The sequence below is a fragment of the Aethalodelphis obliquidens genome, unplaced genomic scaffold, assembly GCF_003676395.1.
Source record: "Aethalodelphis obliquidens isolate GAN/ISIS:26980383/991018 unplaced genomic scaffold, ASM367639v1 scaffold4, whole genome shotgun sequence".
Lineage (NCBI taxonomy): Eukaryota > Metazoa > Chordata > Mammalia > Artiodactyla > Delphinidae > Aethalodelphis > Aethalodelphis obliquidens.
The window spans coordinates 82,065,326-82,084,316 of NW_020837948.1; the positions used below are offsets into that span (position 1 = coordinate 82,065,326).

At 42.4% G+C, this 18,991-nt stretch overlaps 1 protein-coding gene across 2 annotated transcripts in view; it reads right to left on the bottom strand.

Annotated features, from left to right (window-relative positions):
- GHR (growth hormone receptor) overlaps positions 1–18,991 on the bottom strand; it is a 284,952-nt gene that overhangs the window by 153,955 nt on the left and 112,006 nt on the right. For both annotated transcript variants that reach the window (XM_027101187.1, XM_027101185.1), the window contains one exon: positions 1,036–1,116. In XM_027101187.1, coding sequence (XP_026956988.1) covers positions 1,036–1,105 — 70 coding nt within the window. In that variant the 5' untranslated portion in view covers positions 1,106–1,116. The remainder of the gene's footprint in view (positions 1–1,035; positions 1,117–18,991) is intronic.

An 18,991-nucleotide genomic window follows, 5' to 3' on the forward strand; every position in this document is an offset into this window, starting at 1 on the left:
TATTTTTAAATTGTTTTAGGAGATAAAATAACATATTTTACACTTCTTGTTTTCTTAGTTACTCTGGTTGCCCTCAGCAGCTCACTACTAGGGATTTATTTTTGGCTCGAAGGTCAGGGAGGACATTTTAAGGCACTACTTCTGCTGCTAAACTGTGTTTTCCAAGATGAGCTGCCTGGTAAGTAGGGAAGTTGACCGCTCTTAAAGCAACAAGTGACTGTGGTATCACAGAATAGGAGAAATGATGATTTCTTTCTTTTGTTGAAGCTCAAGCAAGAAAAAAAATCAAGTACTCAAGATGATATTTTAAAACGTCTCCCACCCTCGTTACGAGCACAGTTTTCTTTCTGGGCAGAAAAATACTTTTCATTCCCTTTCATTTCTCTCCTGTTCCAGTTATTGCTGTGTGAGACCTAAGTTTGAATACATGGCAACCCTTCCAATAGGAAGAGGGTATAAAGAGGGAGGGAGAATTACAGAGATGGCCAAGGAAACTCGTGACTTTGACTATATTATCCAACTATTTCGGGTGTTTCCTCCTTCAGATTTGGCCAAATGGTAATCACCCAGAGAGTAACAGGTAAAATTTATTTGAAATCTGCAATTTCCACTCTCAGAGAATATGATTAAGAGGACTTAATTCTGAGCTCTGGAAATAAGCTATGATATCCTTAGTCACAGACGAGCTGAGTGATCAGTACGTTAATAACCTTCAGTGCAATTTCAATCTCTCTCCCAGAGCCTGAGGACCAAGAGACCCGGCTTGCCTTCACCAGAAATGCCCTCAGCATGATTTGCAGCATTTATTTTTGACGTGGAAACATCAGATGCCAAAGCTGACTACTGTTTTCCTCCTAAAAACATCCCCAGAAACGTCCTCCCGGTTCGTGATTTTAAAGCTACAACAGGTTTTCTATTTACTGCTACTTAAAACTTACCTCTTCTAATTACATCATCCAGAGAACTCACATTTAACAAATAAAGTTCAGTGTGGTTTCAAAACACTGCGGGTGGGAAGGGAAAAGCAGAACTCACCTGGACTCCCAGAAAAAGCATCACTTGAGCCTGCCACTGCCAAGGTCAACAGGAGCTGCCAGAGATCCATACCTGTAGGACCTGCGATCACACAGAGAGGAATAAGATAAAGCTAAGCAATTAAAAGCAGACTATTTTCATTAAAAATTGTTTAAAGACTGGCTAAGTTATGAAGGAGGTGACATGCACAGCAGCTCTAGAAGGAATCTTTGTAAGTCTTTCACTGCCCTAGAGTCTCACGTTGTCATACTTTTCATGAGCGCAAACAGCAGGTTGTAATAAATTCTACTTCCGGTGGGTGCCTGTCTCAGGAAATAACATGGACACTAGGGATTTTCACATCCTGGCCGGCAGCCATAGGACCACCACACAACAAATGACCCCCACGCATTGCTTCCATAACAGGGCCAGTGTGGTTCACTTTAATCTGATCTGGAAATAGAAACTCTTCAGCAGTATCACCAAGCAAGGGGCCTTGAGCTGGACGGCCCATAAAAGGGAAAACAAAACAACCCACTTCGGTAGTAGTAAAACTTCTCCAGTGTGTGTCCCAGTGAACAAAAGAGCTCAATTAACACTCAAAACACTGCGCTAATGAGCCATCCTAAGGGGGTTTAACCAGAAGGCAGCAGTAAGGAGGTGACAAGCAAAAGAAAACAAAACACTGGTGCTTCCTAGGTGGCCTCCCCCAGGACACCTGGTGTCCTTGTGGGCTTCAGGAGGAATGTGGCCTCTGAAAGGCCCAGGAATGTGAACACCTCAGACTCTAAGAAGGGTCAGTTTGTGGCTGGGCTAGCCATTTGCAATCCCAAGCGTGGCCACACCTTGAAGCCTTTGGTTTGATGAATGGGGGAGCAGATCAGCATGCCTCAGCCAGCACACACCTTTACCTGGAGGAAATGAAGCTTCTTGGGAATAAATTAACCAGGTGTCCACCTCCTGGATCTCTAAAGAGACAATTTTGGCTGGCTTAAAACGAACTCAGCAGACTGCCCTTTGGAGAGCTGTTGCTACATCTGACGACTAACGCCAACTATTTTAAAGCTTAGCTACAATATTTCCATGAAATTACAGTACGTTACAAGTCACTCAGGCAGATCTGATCATCACACTGGGAGCTCCACCAGTGCCTCTATTGGACTTATTTTTTGACTGCACATTCCTGACAATAATAAAATAGCCCTCTGCTACCCCTAATCAAACTGAAACGATGAACACAAATGTTTGTTTTCACAGATAGTGGACTGCTGTGTTCTGGGTAATGGCTGTGTAATTCTGAATAGGTAGTAAATGTCTCACACTCTACACTTTCTTTCTAGACAGTGGATGATGCATCATTTTTTAAAACTCTGTATGATGTTAACGTTGTTAAAAAATTCTAAGAAGATATCTCTAGGTGAATGGAATCTCCCCCTGCGTCTGAATATCCAGGTGTAGCCCACATGCATGAGGACGCCCCACATACACTGCCCCATGGGGTCGTTCATAGGACTGAGTGTGACGGCGTAGATGAACACACTTTGTCAACTGTGAGAGTTCACGCTAATGTGAGTTGTGGTTATTATAACACCCATGTTTTAAATTCTTAACCTGGAAGGCTCTGGGCTCATGGCCTTGCATCGTCCCCAGATACTTTCACTGAGCATCTCTCCCAAGGTCCTTTACTCCTAGGTGAACAGGCCACTGTAATCATAGTTTGAAGTCTCCAGCAGAAATACATAAAAAGGCTAAAAACGAATACGTTATAGGCTGAAAATGCTATCCTCTGGGTAACTGGATATTTCCTTTTAAATTCTGTTTTACAAGTATTTTTTTAAGGAGGAAAAGCATTGAGGAACTGGATTCTGTACATAGTGCTACTTTTACTCGCCATCCCTCAACACACCATGTGTCGGGTGAAGAAGCCTCCCTCCTCTGCCACAGGCTCTCTTGATGTTGGGTTGTAACAGTGAGTCCCATTCCCAGGCAACACTGTATGCTCCCCAGCTGAATAAGGATATGAACAGGTTTGCATTTCTCAGAAGGCTGCTTCCTCTGGTTTCGAAGTTGGCAGATGCCAGAGACAAGTGAATTTTGCTTCAGATGAATCGTAGTTGGCGCCCTCCCATCCCCAATCTTTTGAAAGCTGTCGCCTACAAATGAACTTCGCCTCTTCCAAATAAGGAACTGATTATTGCAACAGTTTATGAGCCAAACACATCTCCACAGAATACATTCTATCTCACAAAACAAATTAGAATCCCCAAAGCAAAATTAACCAGAAACCTGTTTGCACACTCTGACAGCAGAAAAGGAGGTATTTAAAACGGCCATCCTCCCACATAGAAGAGAACAGTTCACTGCCAATGAGAGCAGGGCATAGGGACTCCCAACTCTAAGGCTCTAACTAGGGGACAGAGAAGAGGATAAAGCAATGTGGCTGGATTCAGTAAGGGTTAAGGGTTTCCTTAGACACTAACACTCCCAGTCCACTGTTGCTGGCTCAGTGGGGATAACTCCGAAAGCGGCCCCCTTTGCACTCCCCCCTCTCCTTGCACCCCCATAGTGAACTCTCTTTAGCGCCATCACATGAACAGAACGTTCATTGGCCTGGGCCGATTTGACTGTAAGCTTTCCCCTTCAGTGATGCAGGGCGCTGCATGGCAGCTTCTAGATGAGAGGGTTCTCTTTTATTAGGTTCTGGAGGAGATAAAATGTCCCTGGGAAAGGACAGAGTGCCAACACACAAAGTTTGGAACTTTAATCTATCAGTGACGTGCCAGATGTGAGCAGGAGAAAACCCCTTTATTTCCTTTTCCTGATATAATAATCTAACTAGAGGAAGGCATTGTTCAGAAGAATCTATTAAATTGTACCTTAGTCTATTGGGTTTATAAAGTTCGCAGTATTTTCCTAGGGAAAATCCCTCTCTAAATTTCTAATGATATTTATGCATTCTTTGGCCATAGCCACATGGCACGATGTTCACTGGGGTGGGGGAAGGAGGCTTCTATTTTTGCAGAAGGGAACTCACACCATTCGGATCTCAGTGCGCCTGAGGCATTTTGCCGGCTCCCCCTTCCTCAAGGGAGAGCCATTGGAAAAGCCCTGTGACCCAGCTGGCGTGAGTTTTAATTCTGTAAACTGCGTAGCACAGGAGGCCCAAAGTGAGGCCAATGATATACTTTTGTTCCTTGGCTATAAAATAGTCCATAAACACATGAGAAGAAATGGAGATTAAATACACTGTTTTTTCCCAACATGTTAAAACCAACTCCAGGCAAAGAAAGCCATTGGTTCCATTCTCTTTAATTTAAAATTAGCAAGTATTTGTTGAACTACCAGTGGCTGCTAGCATTGTACAAGGCACACTGGAGAATATAAAAGCAATCAAAACCATTGAGAGAGAAATCACTACTGGATTTCAGAGATATCTACACAGAAACGATGAGTAGCAGACAAATTTAATGTGAAGACAAGACTATTTTGTGAAGAATCCCCACATCATCTTTATTAAAAGTAACATTAAAAAGTATATGAAGCCATACAGGAAAAAATGTGATCATATCTGGTTAGTAATTTGTCAGAGACAAAACGAACCACCACCCAAAACCACCTACACCCTCTGATTCTCTGATCTATATCAAGTACTTAAAAGGAAAATGGTCAAAAGCATCCTTAGAAGTATGATGTTAGCATTTTAAGAAGTGGGAGGAGTAAAATAATAGATTTAGGAGCTTGTAGTTCTGTTATGGCCAAGTAACGAAGAATATCAAAATGGCAGCTGAATTGATCAGAAATAAGAAGTTTTCTCAAATGTCTGTTTTACTGGTCTAGTGATTCTGCTATGGAAAGAGCGAGAGCTGATTTAAAAAACCCCAACAGAAGCAGAATAGTTTATATTGCAAAACCAAGACTCCAGGTAGATAACCTAATAAATGTGTACTTTCTAATGCTAGGTTGATTACTAATGAAATATTGCAAAACTGAATCTCATTGATTTCCTGGTGAAGCTTTTCTAAGAACTCAGCACTGAGGAAGGAGGAGGCTCACCCCAAAGGGTATTTGAAATGATCCATTCTAGTTAGCTTCAGGCACTTATTTGAACAGTTTGTATCTGGAGTTCATGTTATTATCCACTTTTTGGTGGTGGTCATTTGAAAATTGGTCAGACACAAAATGCCTTAGGTCAATTTATCTCCTTCCCATCAGTGAGGGAGAAGAAATTCACAGACATTATTGATATCATTACTCTCGCTGAGATTTCTCTCCTTGCAGGGATCCAGTGGGGAATATAGGACGGGAAAGTAGTTTAAATGTGTACAGTATGAGGGGAAAAATAAACTTTGGGAGTGGTGTATATAACGTCTCCATTTTTATAAAAAAACAAAAAATAGAGCATATATGGTCACCTGTGCTGACCAGTTCACCTATAACTATTGAGTACTTGAAGTGTGGCTGGTGCAACTGAGGAATTAAATAAGCTAAATTTTAATTAAATATTTCAATTAAATAATTAAGTATATTAAGAACAGATTGGGTATGTAAACCTTTCTCAACTGTACATTTTATAAAACCTAAGTACAGATCAAGTGTTTCTGATGAAAAGTTAGGATCTAAATTGAGATGTGCTGTAAGTATAAAATATACATGGCTTTTGAAGGCTTGGTACAAAAAAGGATGCAAAATATTTCAATAACGTTTATGTTGACGATACGTTAAAATCGTAATTTGGATTGTTGAATAGAATATTAAAAACTAATATCCCCCATTTCTTTTTTTTTAAACGTGACTAGTAGAGAATTTTAAATTACATACGTGGCATTATATTTTATATTTCTAATTGACAACATTTATATATATACTTTATGGCTTATATGTTTGTATCTGCATTCAGAAACATTAGACTGTTACAGGAGCATATCTGTTTTCATAAAAACAATACACAAAATAAAATTGTATATTTGTAGTGACATATAAAATCATTATGGTTATGTTTTCAGAGGTCTTCCCAAATGCAGAATCATGGGGATAAAAGATTCATGGAAGACTTAGGTAAGATTATATTTATAGAAGTTTTTTTTAGGGTACCCAGTGTGCCTTTGTTTACCTTTAGAATGTGACAATTCATATTGTATCTCTCTTTGAGTCACAGCCGGTGGTGTACTAGTATTTAACAACTGTCTCTCTGGAATAATAATTTTAAAAGGGCCATGATTTGTAGCTTTTGCCAATCTCTGTGGTATAAATACCTCCACCAAGGCTGATTTTAAGCTACCAAGTCACTTAACACGGATTCACTGCATCACTGACATCACTGAATGTGGATTCAGCTGGATCCAGCACACCACCAGCTGGGGAAGTAAATGACATTCTCTAGGCTCCAGGTGAGGTAACAGGTACAAAGATTAAACAATCTGCTGACATTGACACAAGAGGTAGGAGACAGTGCTGAGTGAACCCTGGACACTTGATTTCATTTGATGCCATCTGTTCCACTGTCAGATGGTCACATTTAGTTAATAATCATTGATAGATACTTTCCCAGGTCTATAGAAATTACCATCAGACTCTACCTCAGATGTTATCCTTGCTCTTCACCTATAGAGAGGGTGAGCTTAGGGGTTCAGGGCACAAGTTGTGGATCAGGTTCAAATCCTGGCTTTACCAAACCTCAGGTTACTCATCTCTAATATGGAGACGATAATATTATTCCTCTTTTCATGAGAAAAATCAGGAGTCAACTGAATGAGATGTTGATTCCAAGCACTTGGCCTGCCCTCTGCATATATCAATACTAGCTATTTATTACACTTTCTGATACTAGTGATTAAATAGCCCATTTTAGGTTCCCATGGGATTGGGAATGGGGCCCTCATTGTATGTCCTGGAAAGGAAGTCTAGGGACATGGTAAAGCAATCAGCCACAATATGTGAGACTTCACTCTTCAATCAAGCACTTACATCACATGAGAGTCCAGGGGAGGGGAAGGATAATCATAACGTAATGTGTACATCTCCCAGGATAAGGCAGGAATGCTGATCACTTCTGCTTAGATGTACAGGCAAATTGCACACCTTCTACATGGAGGCCCAAGTGTGGGGGAATAATCCAGAGACTGATTTTTCCCCTAATCACTATCTCATCTACTGTAAGAAAATTACACGCTGCTGTTACTGGGTCCAGATCATTTGTTTCGCGAGTCATGGGTCTCTAGAGCTGACAATTGGGTAGATGAATTCCATCAATAAGAGGCTTGGTTTGAAGCCAGGACTCTTCCTGTGAGAACACAGAGAAGGCAGCTGGGTTATGGGAGCCTGGGTCTCCACCTCTTCCTTTCCAGGGAGTGAGAGAATAAGGGTCATTTCAACACCACACGCTTGGTGCTCCTCCTATCTTGGTATGTGCACGGGCATTCTGTTGAGACTAGGCCTTTCTTGGGGCATGGGGCATTCTGTTTGAAATCAGTAGGACCCAGTGGCACTTTGAAACACCTCGCCACAAAGCTAGACCAAACTCACCCAGCCTGATTTACCTGGTGCATTCACTGATGCATGATGCAGGTGTAACTCTTACATGGAAGAGAAAATCAACTGCATAGGTGGGTGCTTATTTGAACAATATGTTCTCTTCCTTTTTATATCTTACAGCATTGCACCTTCCAAGTCATTGTTTTCCAAAATAGAATTTGAAAAAGCAAACCTCTTACTGGATTTCTGCTATCTCACTTTCCACAAGTGGCTCTTTTTTTTTTAAATGATCTAATATTTTATTACTGTGATAGATCACATAGAACACGGAGAATGTACCTTAAACAAAGTTGAAGATGTTGGAGTATCTTCCAAGACTCTCGGATGGAAGTATAGGCTTTGTTTTACCTGATTTAACAGGAAATAGATGAGCTGTTGAAGATCTCACAGAAGGAAGTTTTCAGGTAACAAAAACATTCAGTATCTTGATGAGATTATAATCTGACAATGATTACTACACTAACTCCCAAGTACTGAAGGAGTCACTCACATGCCCAGATTATATATAGAGCAAAAGTTGGAAGAAACTCTTTTTTTTCCTTTTATCAAGTCCAAAGTGGTGAAGTTGTTCTTTTAGGGTAAACAAGTTGGGAAACCAAGAGTGAGGCAATGTGCTCTCCTGGGAAAAGCATTGCTAGAGAAGGAGTCAGAAATCCCGTGCCCTGGACACAGCCCAGCATCACCTGATGTGGCGACTCGGGCAGTCACTTCATGACTATGGGTCTGTCCCCTCACCTACACACCATACCAGACTTTTGTGATATGCCAAACCCCACGCAGTGCAACGTAATGAACAGCTGCCAGGGACAGAGGACTTCTCCTGTCCTGATGCTGCTGGGCTCCTTGTCTTTCTCCTCCTCTAGCTGTGAGCAAACCGGGGGCAGTAGCTGTGTGTCACTCACTCTTTTATCCCCAGCAGCTAGCCCTAGGCCGCACAGAGTAGATGTCCCCTCCAAAATCTGCCAAGGAATCAGTGTGTTGAGTGCCTTATTACTTCATTCGTTCCCTGCAAGAGACCCTCATTTTAAAACTGAGGAAATGAAAGTTCAGAGGAGCTTTGAGAAGTTAAGGGGATCCCACAAGCTGAGACGGAATACTTCTGGGTCAGGATCGGAACCGTCTCCAAGGCCTGGGTGTCTTTGCCTTTGCCTTCCCATGCTTCTTTGAAAATGCTAAACTGGGTCGACTAAACACACAAGTAGAGTACCAGTGAGGCAGGCCAAACTACAGCGAACAAGAAAAAGAGAGAGAGGAAAATCTGGATTTGCATTATGGACAAGGGTAGGCACCACAGTACTTTCCAGTACTTTGGGCCTGTCAAGGACGGTGATAATTCATAAATGCTGACATTGCAGTTTCTTTCGGAGCAGAATTGTTTAAGGGATATTCATCTCTCTGTCTTACAGCCTCCAAGAGCACTCGGTCTACTTTTGGGTGCGTTACTTAAGAGGTATGAAGTGTGCCCTTTCCATGACACGGGGGCATCCCCCCGCCTCCTTTGATTCTATATTATAAATAGAAAGAAGTCTATTTGGCCAGACTGACTGGCTGCCAGATAGATGGCAAACACGGGGCAGATCAATGTCACGTCTCATCGCCAGGAAGTTTACAATACACCACTTCACTCTTCAAGATCACAGAAGGTGTAAGAGCTTGGCGTGGACCATTCATTGTTAACTGCTTTAATAGAACATGTTCTCAGGAAGAGAAATGTCTCACCGAAATATAACGCCAGCCACAGATGCCAGTCGTATGTGTAATTTTAAATTTCCCAGTAACCATATTAAGAAATAAATTTTAATTATATATCCTATTTAACCCAGTATGTACAAAATATTATCACTTTATCATGCAGTAAATATGAAAAGTATTGAAGTATTTCATACACTTTTTTTTCATAATGAGTCTTTGAATCTGGCGTGTATTTCACACTCACAGCACATCACAATTGGCACCAGCCACATTTAAAGTGCTCAAGAACCATGGGCAGTGAGTGGCCACCCCATTGGATGGTGCAGCTCTGAGACACTGAGATTGGGGAGGTCCATGCATCCAGCTCCTGACTAGTGCAGAACGTATCTGTGTTTATTATTGCTCATGAGCAGACCAAACCGCTGAGAAGAGACCTTTAAACTTCTTTTGCAAGGTCTAATAGTTTCTTAAAGTCCTAGGAAGAATTTTGCTACCGCAGCGAGAAGCAGGGAGTTCCAGACCTTAACACTCATTTTGCATATAATTACTGAGCACTGAACTCTACAAATAATTAAACCATAAACCTAGCACCAGATCTGTCACTAGGTATGAGACTTGAAGTGAATCATTCCTCACCCTCAGCCTCCTTATTTCCAAAATAGCATGTTGGGAGCATATCAATAGTTCTCAGCCTTGGTTGTGTATTAGACCTTACAAACAAATGCCCTGGCTTTACCAAAGGTAAACTGAGAATCACTGACCTGATGCAAATCAAATTTGCTATGATTTTGAAATCTTTGAAAATAGAGCTCATCTGCCCCAAGCAGCCTCAGCTGGGTGAGGGGGAGAGAAAAACATCATTCTCCCCCATTTAGCCAACCAATAAATGTATTTTTTGTAACACAGAACCTTCTAAGCCAAGGGGTTGAAATGCTGAAATATGAAGGTAGGATCAGAAAATATTATCCTACGAAATTGCGAATAAAAAGAATATGTGTAAATAGATGAAACCAGTCATCCACAGATATGATCACTCCAATAAAGACAAGACATCATTTCAAAATGTTGTGATGAGACTGGAGAGGCAGAATGCTAAAGAGTTCCCCCCCCAGATTATCTTCTCTGGTTATTCAAACATTAACCTAGGTATTTCTCTGGCGGGACTTCACAGATGTAATTAAGGTTACTAATCAACTGACTTTAAAATAGGGAGATTATTCTGGATTGTCTGGGTGATTAAATGTAATCACATTAGTTTGTAAAAGCAGGAGGGGAAGTTAGTCAGTGAGATGTGCAGAAGGGGAAGTCAGAGAGGTTAGAAACTCGAGAGGGACTTATCCTGCTGTTGCTGGAGGGGCCATATAGGAAGCATGAGATGCAGTGCAGGCAGACTCCAGGGGCAAAAATAGGCTCCCAGCTGACAATTAGCAAGGAAATGGGGATGACAGTCCTACAACAGCAAGGAACTGAATTTGGTCAACAACCTGAATGAACTTGGAAGCAAATTCATTCCCAGGACCTCCTGAGGGTAACGCAGCCCTAATGACAGTTTGATTTCAGCCTTGTGAACTCTGAGCAGAGAATCCAGTTACACCAGCCTGTGTCCAGACTTCTCACTTGCAGAACTGTGAGCTAATAAACGGGTTTTTATAAGCCTCTAAGTTTAAGGTAATTTGTTTTAGAAGCAATAGAAAATGAATACAGTCTTTAAAAGCCTGTTATAGAGCCTGAGGTTGACTTCTTAAACATCAATCAGGAAGACAGCTATCCAGCCATGATTGAAACCTAGCCATAAGGAGAGGGGACTTTTAGCAGAGCACAGAAATTTGGAGGCAGAAGGGACTTTAGAGATAATCTAGTCTAATCAATTAATGTTTGAGGAAGAATGCTGAAAAAAATAATTTATGGCTTTGTCTCATCCAATTACTTGGGACCAATGAGAAGGTCCCAATACAGAGACAGGTACAATAATTTCCAGAGCCTGCTGGTGCTCTCCCTTGAGGGCCACACAGTTCCCTCCACTGCGACTCTACAATTGCCACATGACCTTCTGATTCTTATCTTGTTTTCTGGGCTCTCTCTCTTTCTGGAAAACTAATACAATAACCAGCTGAAATGAAACTGCTTCACAGCTCAAATGGAGAATAAACAAATGTATTGGCATTCTGGTATATTGGCCCATCTCACGAGGCTAGCTAGTGTAAATTGAGCCCCTGGAGTCTAATCACCTCTGGGTCAGTTGATGCAATTTATTTTCGAACACATAAATCTGGACACAAGTTGATCCCAGGGAAAGTGAGAAAGCCTGAGAGATCCTGTCTAAATCAGTTTGCTGGCCTTGCTTCTCATCTTAACCTCAGGTCAGACACGAAATTAAAAACAGACAATGTGTCCATGTGAAGGTAAATCAAAATCAAGGTCAAAATCTATGAAAGACTAGGGTCAGGAGAAGATAAGGGCAAGGAGTATGTGTTTATGGAGGAAAAGGTCGTGTGGAGGGGAGGACAGGCTATCTTTACATTTCCCTGTAAATCTAACATCTTGGCTCAGGAGAGCTTGTTTTCGGTCCTCCTGAATTAAATGTTCAAGTCCCAGGAGCCTCATGTTTACCACCCTAAGGGACCACCACAGCATAACTCTGGAACCTGGAACTCAATGACCTGGCCGTGTTTCTCCTAAGTCAGTTGGCCGGTGGAAGAGGGTTGGAAAAAGGCTGAGCCAAACCCTGAACTACTATTGATTCAAGAAGATGGTCCACCTATCCAGAAGTCAAAGGAACAGACACTAAAATGCTTTTCATTGCATTCTGTTTGAGAGAAATCAGTTATTTCACATCTTGGAGAACAGTAATAAAACATTCATCTTCCCATCAAACTGGAAAGTGATTCAAAGGAATTTTTCCACTTTCAATCACTTGTGATCATGTTACCAGTCAAAACTTTACTTCCAAATGGAGAAGAAAAGCTACAGGGAATCCCCAAGGTGGCAGTTTACTCAGAGCATCCTGTAAATGTTAAAGAACCAGAGGACAGGTGCCTCGGACACAGGGAGACAGTCACCTGGATGCCCATAAGCATCTAAAATCATTCCTGTCTAAACTGAACGAACTCACATCTCCTACCTGCCTCCAGTCCCCACCTCATGAACAAACAGCTTCATCTCATACATTTTCTAACATGTTTAATGAGATTAGGGCTCCCCAGTTACCTGTAACTCCAACCCCATCATGTGTCACTTGTCACCATGAGGGGGTGATTCAACCTCAGAATTCTCTCTAGAATGTACCTCCTCCTCTCGCAATGCTCACCACACTTCTCTAGACTTAAAACATCCTCCTTCACGGCCTCTATTCCTTTACCTTCAAGGCTGCTGCCGGACAAATCCTCGGTTTATCTGCTCTTCAAAAGCATGCTCCAGTATCACTACCTCCATGAAGCCTTCTACACTCCCCTGAGACTGACCTGTTCATCCTCCACTATAAAATGTGCCCCGACATGGAAGTCACAAGGTAACGAATCCCTGTATGTGGAATAAATGAGTCCTCAGTGCCTGTGCTGCTGTAGGTTTCCTCAGGGCAAGACACAGACTTTCCTCATCTGTTTATCTCTCTGCGCCTACTCCCACCAAAGTGCCTTGCAGGATTTGATGAGTGAAGAGATATGTGGTGGTGGTGGTGGTGGTGGTGGTGGTGGTGGTGGTGGTGGTGGTGGTGGTGGTGGGTGTGTGTGTGTGTGTGTGTGTGTGTGTTTGGCGGGGGGTGGGAGGAATATTGGTGGCTGTAAGGTAGGTCAGAGGCATTAGAAGCTCCTTCCCCACCTCAAGAGTATCCACATCATCATTCAGGTTTGGGAGAAGTTAGTTTGGGTAAAAGAGAGCAGAGGGTAATTTAGAGGTTAGGGGATGGGCCTATATAACCTGCGAGCACTGGATCCAGGTGCAAGAGATTTTCACAAAGGCAAAGAAGGTCACAGTTACCCGAAATTCTGCCGAGAATCTACCTGAATGGCTGTTCATGCCAAATAAAGGATGCACTGCTCTTCTGGAAGGCGGGAGAACTCAGGTACCCATAGGTCAGCCTTCCCCATCAGCGTCTTACCCTCAGTGCCCTCAGAAACCCCAGCCAATCTCCTCTCTCCTTTTGCAGGAGGGACAAGCAGAAAAAGTCAAGAGAAAAAGAAGGAAGTTGTGTGCAGGTGGCTTTCTGCTTCCCTTTTACCATCTGCATAGGACAAACACGAATCACAATTTTTTTCCTTCGAAAATTATTTCCCGTGCTCACTAGATTATGTTCTTCAAACTGAAACTTTAAATAAATGGCTTTCCTAGTTTCTCTATTAATCAGAATGTCTGGAAGCCTGAGTTTGGGGGTCGGGGGGACCACTGGGGAGATAGAATCACAGTCAGAGAGCCTGGCGGCTGGATGGGGCCCTAATGACCATGTTACCATAACGGTCTCACTTTACAGATGAGGTAAGCAAAGCCTAGAGGGATGAAGTGACATGTACAAGATCCCACTGCTGGTTACAGCCGAGCTGGGGGCAGCAGCCAGGCCTCCCGTCCCCAGTCCAGTGGGTTTTTCAGTACTCCCCATCGTCTTCAACCTGTCACTCTATCTTCAAGGAGCAAAAAGCCAACTTACCCTCAGGCTCACACGTGCTGTCACATCTAATGTCATTTATCGTTAGACATTCAGTACAAACAAATCCTAACAAGTGCGGACATGAGGTGAGCCAGGCTCTCCTGGCCTTCCCCAGCTCCACAGGAGCTGGGCTCCCCTGGCCACCTTCTTTGAAGTAGGTCAAGAAGCACTGGATTAACCCAGAAACGAAATTTACTCACAACCAGCCCTCAAGTCTGGACCAAGCTGAGCCTAAATTTCCGAGAATAATTCTGGTTAGAACCTTGCAAAAATCTATTCTCCACACTGACACCACAGTGATCTCCTTCAACTGCAGCTCGGCAGCCTCTGTTTCAAACTGTCCAGTATAAGTGACAAACCCTTAACAAGGTGCCTCCGGCCCTGTGTGATCTAATCTGGCCTCCTTCACCTTTCCATGCCCGTCTTCCACCATCTCCCCAAACCTCCCCCTTTCCTCTGTCCATGGAGGAATCTTCTCTGAAGGTTCCAGGCTGTTCACACCTTCAGGCCCTCTGCCTCCTGTCCTCTTCCCACTTCATCCATCTCTGCCACTCATTCCCGAAGACTCAGCTCAAGGTCACTTCAACTTAAATGTATTTCGAGCAACGACCTCCACTCCCTACCGGGGGAAGTTTGGTGCCCCTCCTCTCTCCTTGCCAAACCTCTATCATAGCATCATGAGATGCCCACTACTTTTTCATCTCTCCCCTGAGGGTCATCTCTGTATCCCCTACTACCCCAAAGTACCTAACACGCTCAGCTTGAAATGAATTGTTGCAGAAACGAACAGAGACCCCTCGACCTTAAAATCGATGTTTTAAGGGGGTAGAACACGTCCTTCTGGTGAAAGTTCAGCTGAATGCTTTTTAACGAGATAGAATAAGTGATGTTTCCCATCACATCAGGCACCATGGGACAGCTTTAATCAGGTATGCAGGAAGGAACCCGAAACATCGGAGTAAACCAGCCAAGATATACGGCTAAAAATACAAAAAGACAAAGACTTATTTTCCTTTTCTTCAATGTGCTGACAATCCCCAAGACTTTAGAAAACCTGGAATAAAATGCAAAACAAACATGCAATTGTGGTGTCACTTCTTCTTTACGATACTCTTCTAAAATATAAACTGACTGTTGAAATGTAAAACATAGGCCAGAATTAAAACCCTGAAATGTCTCCTGAGTGCAAATTATTATCTCTGTCAACTTTCTCAAAATGTACCAGATTCTTATATGTGCAGAAAATGGACTTCAAAGACCCAAATTATATCTTAATGGTGATCAGACAGGGAGGAAGGCAGTCTGAGGCTTTGCCTAATCAGAGTATTTTATAAGCTGCAGGACAAGAGAAAGAAGTTTCGCTCAGAGTAGAGGGAGAAGAGCGGAGGACAGCAAGGAGGGAGCAGGGAGAAATGAAGCCAGAAGAGGGAAGAATGAGGTGGGAGGACAAGGAAAGCAACCAGCTAAGCCAAGTGGGACAAGTTGGAGCTTTACATCTAAAAAGCTCACAAGCAAGGTTAAAAAAAAAAAGAGAGAGAGAGAGAGCTGACTCTCAGCCTTTTAATCAAAGTGAACAAGAAGGGAAATACTAACCACCAGTCCGGCAGATATTCCTGAAATAGAGGCTGGATTTTTGTATGGTCTCCTCCAGGCTTTATGGCAAGAACTTTTAAATTTCCTTTTTCATTCAGTCATGTATGCAAGCAGACCACACTATGCTAATTTGGTTAAAACTGGCGGAGAGGGTGGGGGGGTGAAGGAGGAATACGGTAAATGCTTCTTGGTTACCGCTTGGCACTTAGATTCTTGGTCTTGCTGCTTTCCTATATAAACCTTCGCAAAATCCTCCCCAAATCAATTACATTTTCTCCCTCTTCCTCCCTCCCTCCCTCCCAATCTCTCTCTCTCTCTCTCTCTCTCTCTCTCTCTCTCTCTCTCACACACACACACACACACACACACACACACACACACACCCTGGTACCAGAAGTGCAGATTAAAGCACACAGCCCATTGCCTCACATAACGAATCCCCTGACCTTTGCCCAGTGCTTTTCTGGGCTCTGCCAACTGAAGTGAAGGCCAGGCCTGGCCTGGAGTCTCATGAGACCCATCACGATGGAGCCAGCCAGGCCAGCTGAGAAGGCCACGCGTCAGAAACTGACAAAGGCTATGAACTGGAAGGGCTGAAAAAAGTGACAGGCTTATCTGAATCTAATCCCACGACTAAGGAGTTCAAGAAGGGAAGCTCCAGGAGGGCAGAGGTGCCCATCATCGTGTTTACTGGTCTCTTACTGAAGTATCCCAAGTGCCCAGAGTGTAGAATGTTGAATATTTGTTAAATGAAGGATAAGTGATTGAATTTGAAAACATTAGTGCCCATTGGAAATCCTAACAAACTTAACTTTAAATGTTTAATCATAGTATAAGTGGCACAAAATAGTTGTCTAGAAAACTGTTAGCACCATCTACACATTCATTGTAGGATATTTTGGTAGATCAGGCAGGAGGACACAGCACTTAGACTATGTGGGGTTTGTTTGTTTCTAGTCACCTTGTAGTAGAGAGAAGTAGGTCTAAGAAAAAATACCCCAAACCAAATAAAAAGCTCAAAACACTAACCATTTAGTAAATTGCATACACGAGCAACCCGAGAAACAGAAACACTGCTCTCTAGCTCTGCAGCTTCACCAGATTTCTTGTAGCTTCTCATGGGTTAGAACAATAGCAATGATTCCCATCACTGAGTGTGGGTTGAGCTGCGGTACACACACAAGGCTACATGACTATTATTTCTGTGTGACCAACAGTCCTGTCCATGCTTCCCACAAAAGAAGACTGTTCATGATTGATGACCACAGTAGGAATTAGCAAGGCCTAAAAGACTCCCTCTGCCTGGCTGGCTTTCCTATGCTTGTGTGCAATGAACCATTCTGTGACATGCGATACATACAACGCACTTTAACATAAAGAACCCTCACAGGGGAACGTTCATTCGAATAGAGGAGTTAACGATGACTAGATTTGAGACTCTCACTGACTGTGAGCTGGTGGTTTATTTTGGATGTGTAGAAACAGCCTCTCTGACAGATGTTTCCAAAGCTAAACTCAGGGGTCCATAGATACCTCATCCCCAAACCCTGTTTTCCTCTAGAGTCTGCAACACAAACCAGAAATCTAGGAGTTACCTGGATAGCTTCTCTACCTCTTCTGCCCCCATTTCATCCATCAGCCTTACCTCTTCAGTATCTTTTGACTTCATTCCATTCCCTTTATCTTCTCTACTGCTACTGCCAAGTCCTAGCCATGATCTCTCACTTAGACCTTAGGAATGGCCTCTCAACACTCACTTGGGCTTCCTCCAATCTATCTTTCACACAAAAATTACATTTTGAAACAAATATGATCACGGCATCCCTCTGAATACAACATTCAAACGACTTGCCTTGTTCATAGGATCAAGACCACAACCCATAATATGAACTGATAGTTACTAGCTGTCCCCCAGTATTCACTCTCCCCACTTTCAGTTAGTAATAGCATCCAGTGAAAGGTGACATTTCACAGCACACCTTGTAGCCACCAGGACGCGAGCAGAAGTGGCATAAGCATCTTTCAGGAAAATGTGTATTCCTTTCGCCTCCCCTTCTCCACGCCCACTGGCTTGACGGTCTGGATCACCAAACACATGGATGAGGGCATCTAAATCTGTGGAACATTTCTGGAACTCACTATGAAGTTGGATCTCAGATAATGAGCTCGTTTAAACACTGGGAAAGGACCAACTAGTCAGTGGTTTTTTGACCAGGCAGCCCAGAGCTTTCTAGCTTATTCTTGAAAGAAAAATTTTGTTTCACCTAATTTTTCAGGCTCAACTGAAAAGAAGTGGGAAAGAGTAATCACACGAGACATGTAAAAGCATAGGCTTAAATTTTATCCTCAATACCTAAAAAGAAAGAAAATTTACCCGAGCACATGACATTTTGATCTGGAATTTTTTTATGGACCTTAGGAGATACTCCTTCCTTTTCTAAGAGAGTTATGAATCCTAGTGTGTTAAAATCAAAAGTATTTAGAACTTTAGAATTTGTGAGTAGTGTTATTTAGGGAATTATCAGGGCCCACAGAAATGACCATCCTCAACAGACAAGTGATATTTTGGTCTATTAAAGAAAACAGGTGATACTCTGTCCAATCCTATCCCAAACCAAATTTCCAAACCTCAAGTTATTAGGGTATTTATTGAATAAATAAAAACAGGCAATAAATAATGGTTACACAAAGAGTAGGGAAGTGTAGGGCCTTAGGGAAAGGATCTTTCTAGGTCTTTGTACCCAGCCCTCCCAAACTAAGCTGTATACTGAGCAATGTATTCTGAAATGGTGTTAGTAGGACAAACAGGGGGCTTTCTGCTTCAAACAGAATTTTATTCATAGAGACTTCATATTTAGATATTTATACCAAGAGCACGAGCTACATCAAGAGTAGTACATGATGCTGGTTTGCAAAATGATCATTTTCCCCAGAGCCAATTTTGATTATTTTTTCTGATTATAAATCTACAATACTTGTTTTGTAGAAATGTGATAAGTATTAACATAATGTAAAACGAATTTTAGGTTCCTTTTCTGTCACTCTCCTTCTAAGAGAGTTTCTTAAAAAAAAGTTGAAAACAGGCCCAATGCAAAAAAGTTGTCTTTTTTTATTTTTCTTTTTGCATTTAACATTAGCGTCTCAAATATCTGCCAATTAGATTCCCACTTTTTCTAGGAAATGCAGCTGTTAGCCATTCTTTGTTGATTCAAATTCAAATGAAATCAACCTGGGTCAGCTAGTATTAACTGATTAGATTGAGAATGAAGTCCCAATACTAATGGCAGACCAATAACAAATGCTTGAAATTAAATGTTGGGTGACCGACCCAGGCAGATTCTACTTGCTTGGAAAGGTTACAAGTAAGAGGAGCGGGGAGCTTGGGGACATCATGAACAATCCATGAAGGATCCATGAAGTACTGAGAGAGAGAGACAGGAGGATGACTGGGCACAGCAACAGAGATCTGGTATCATTATATTAAGTCCCCATTAGATGGAGTTACGTGGAAACATCCTCTCC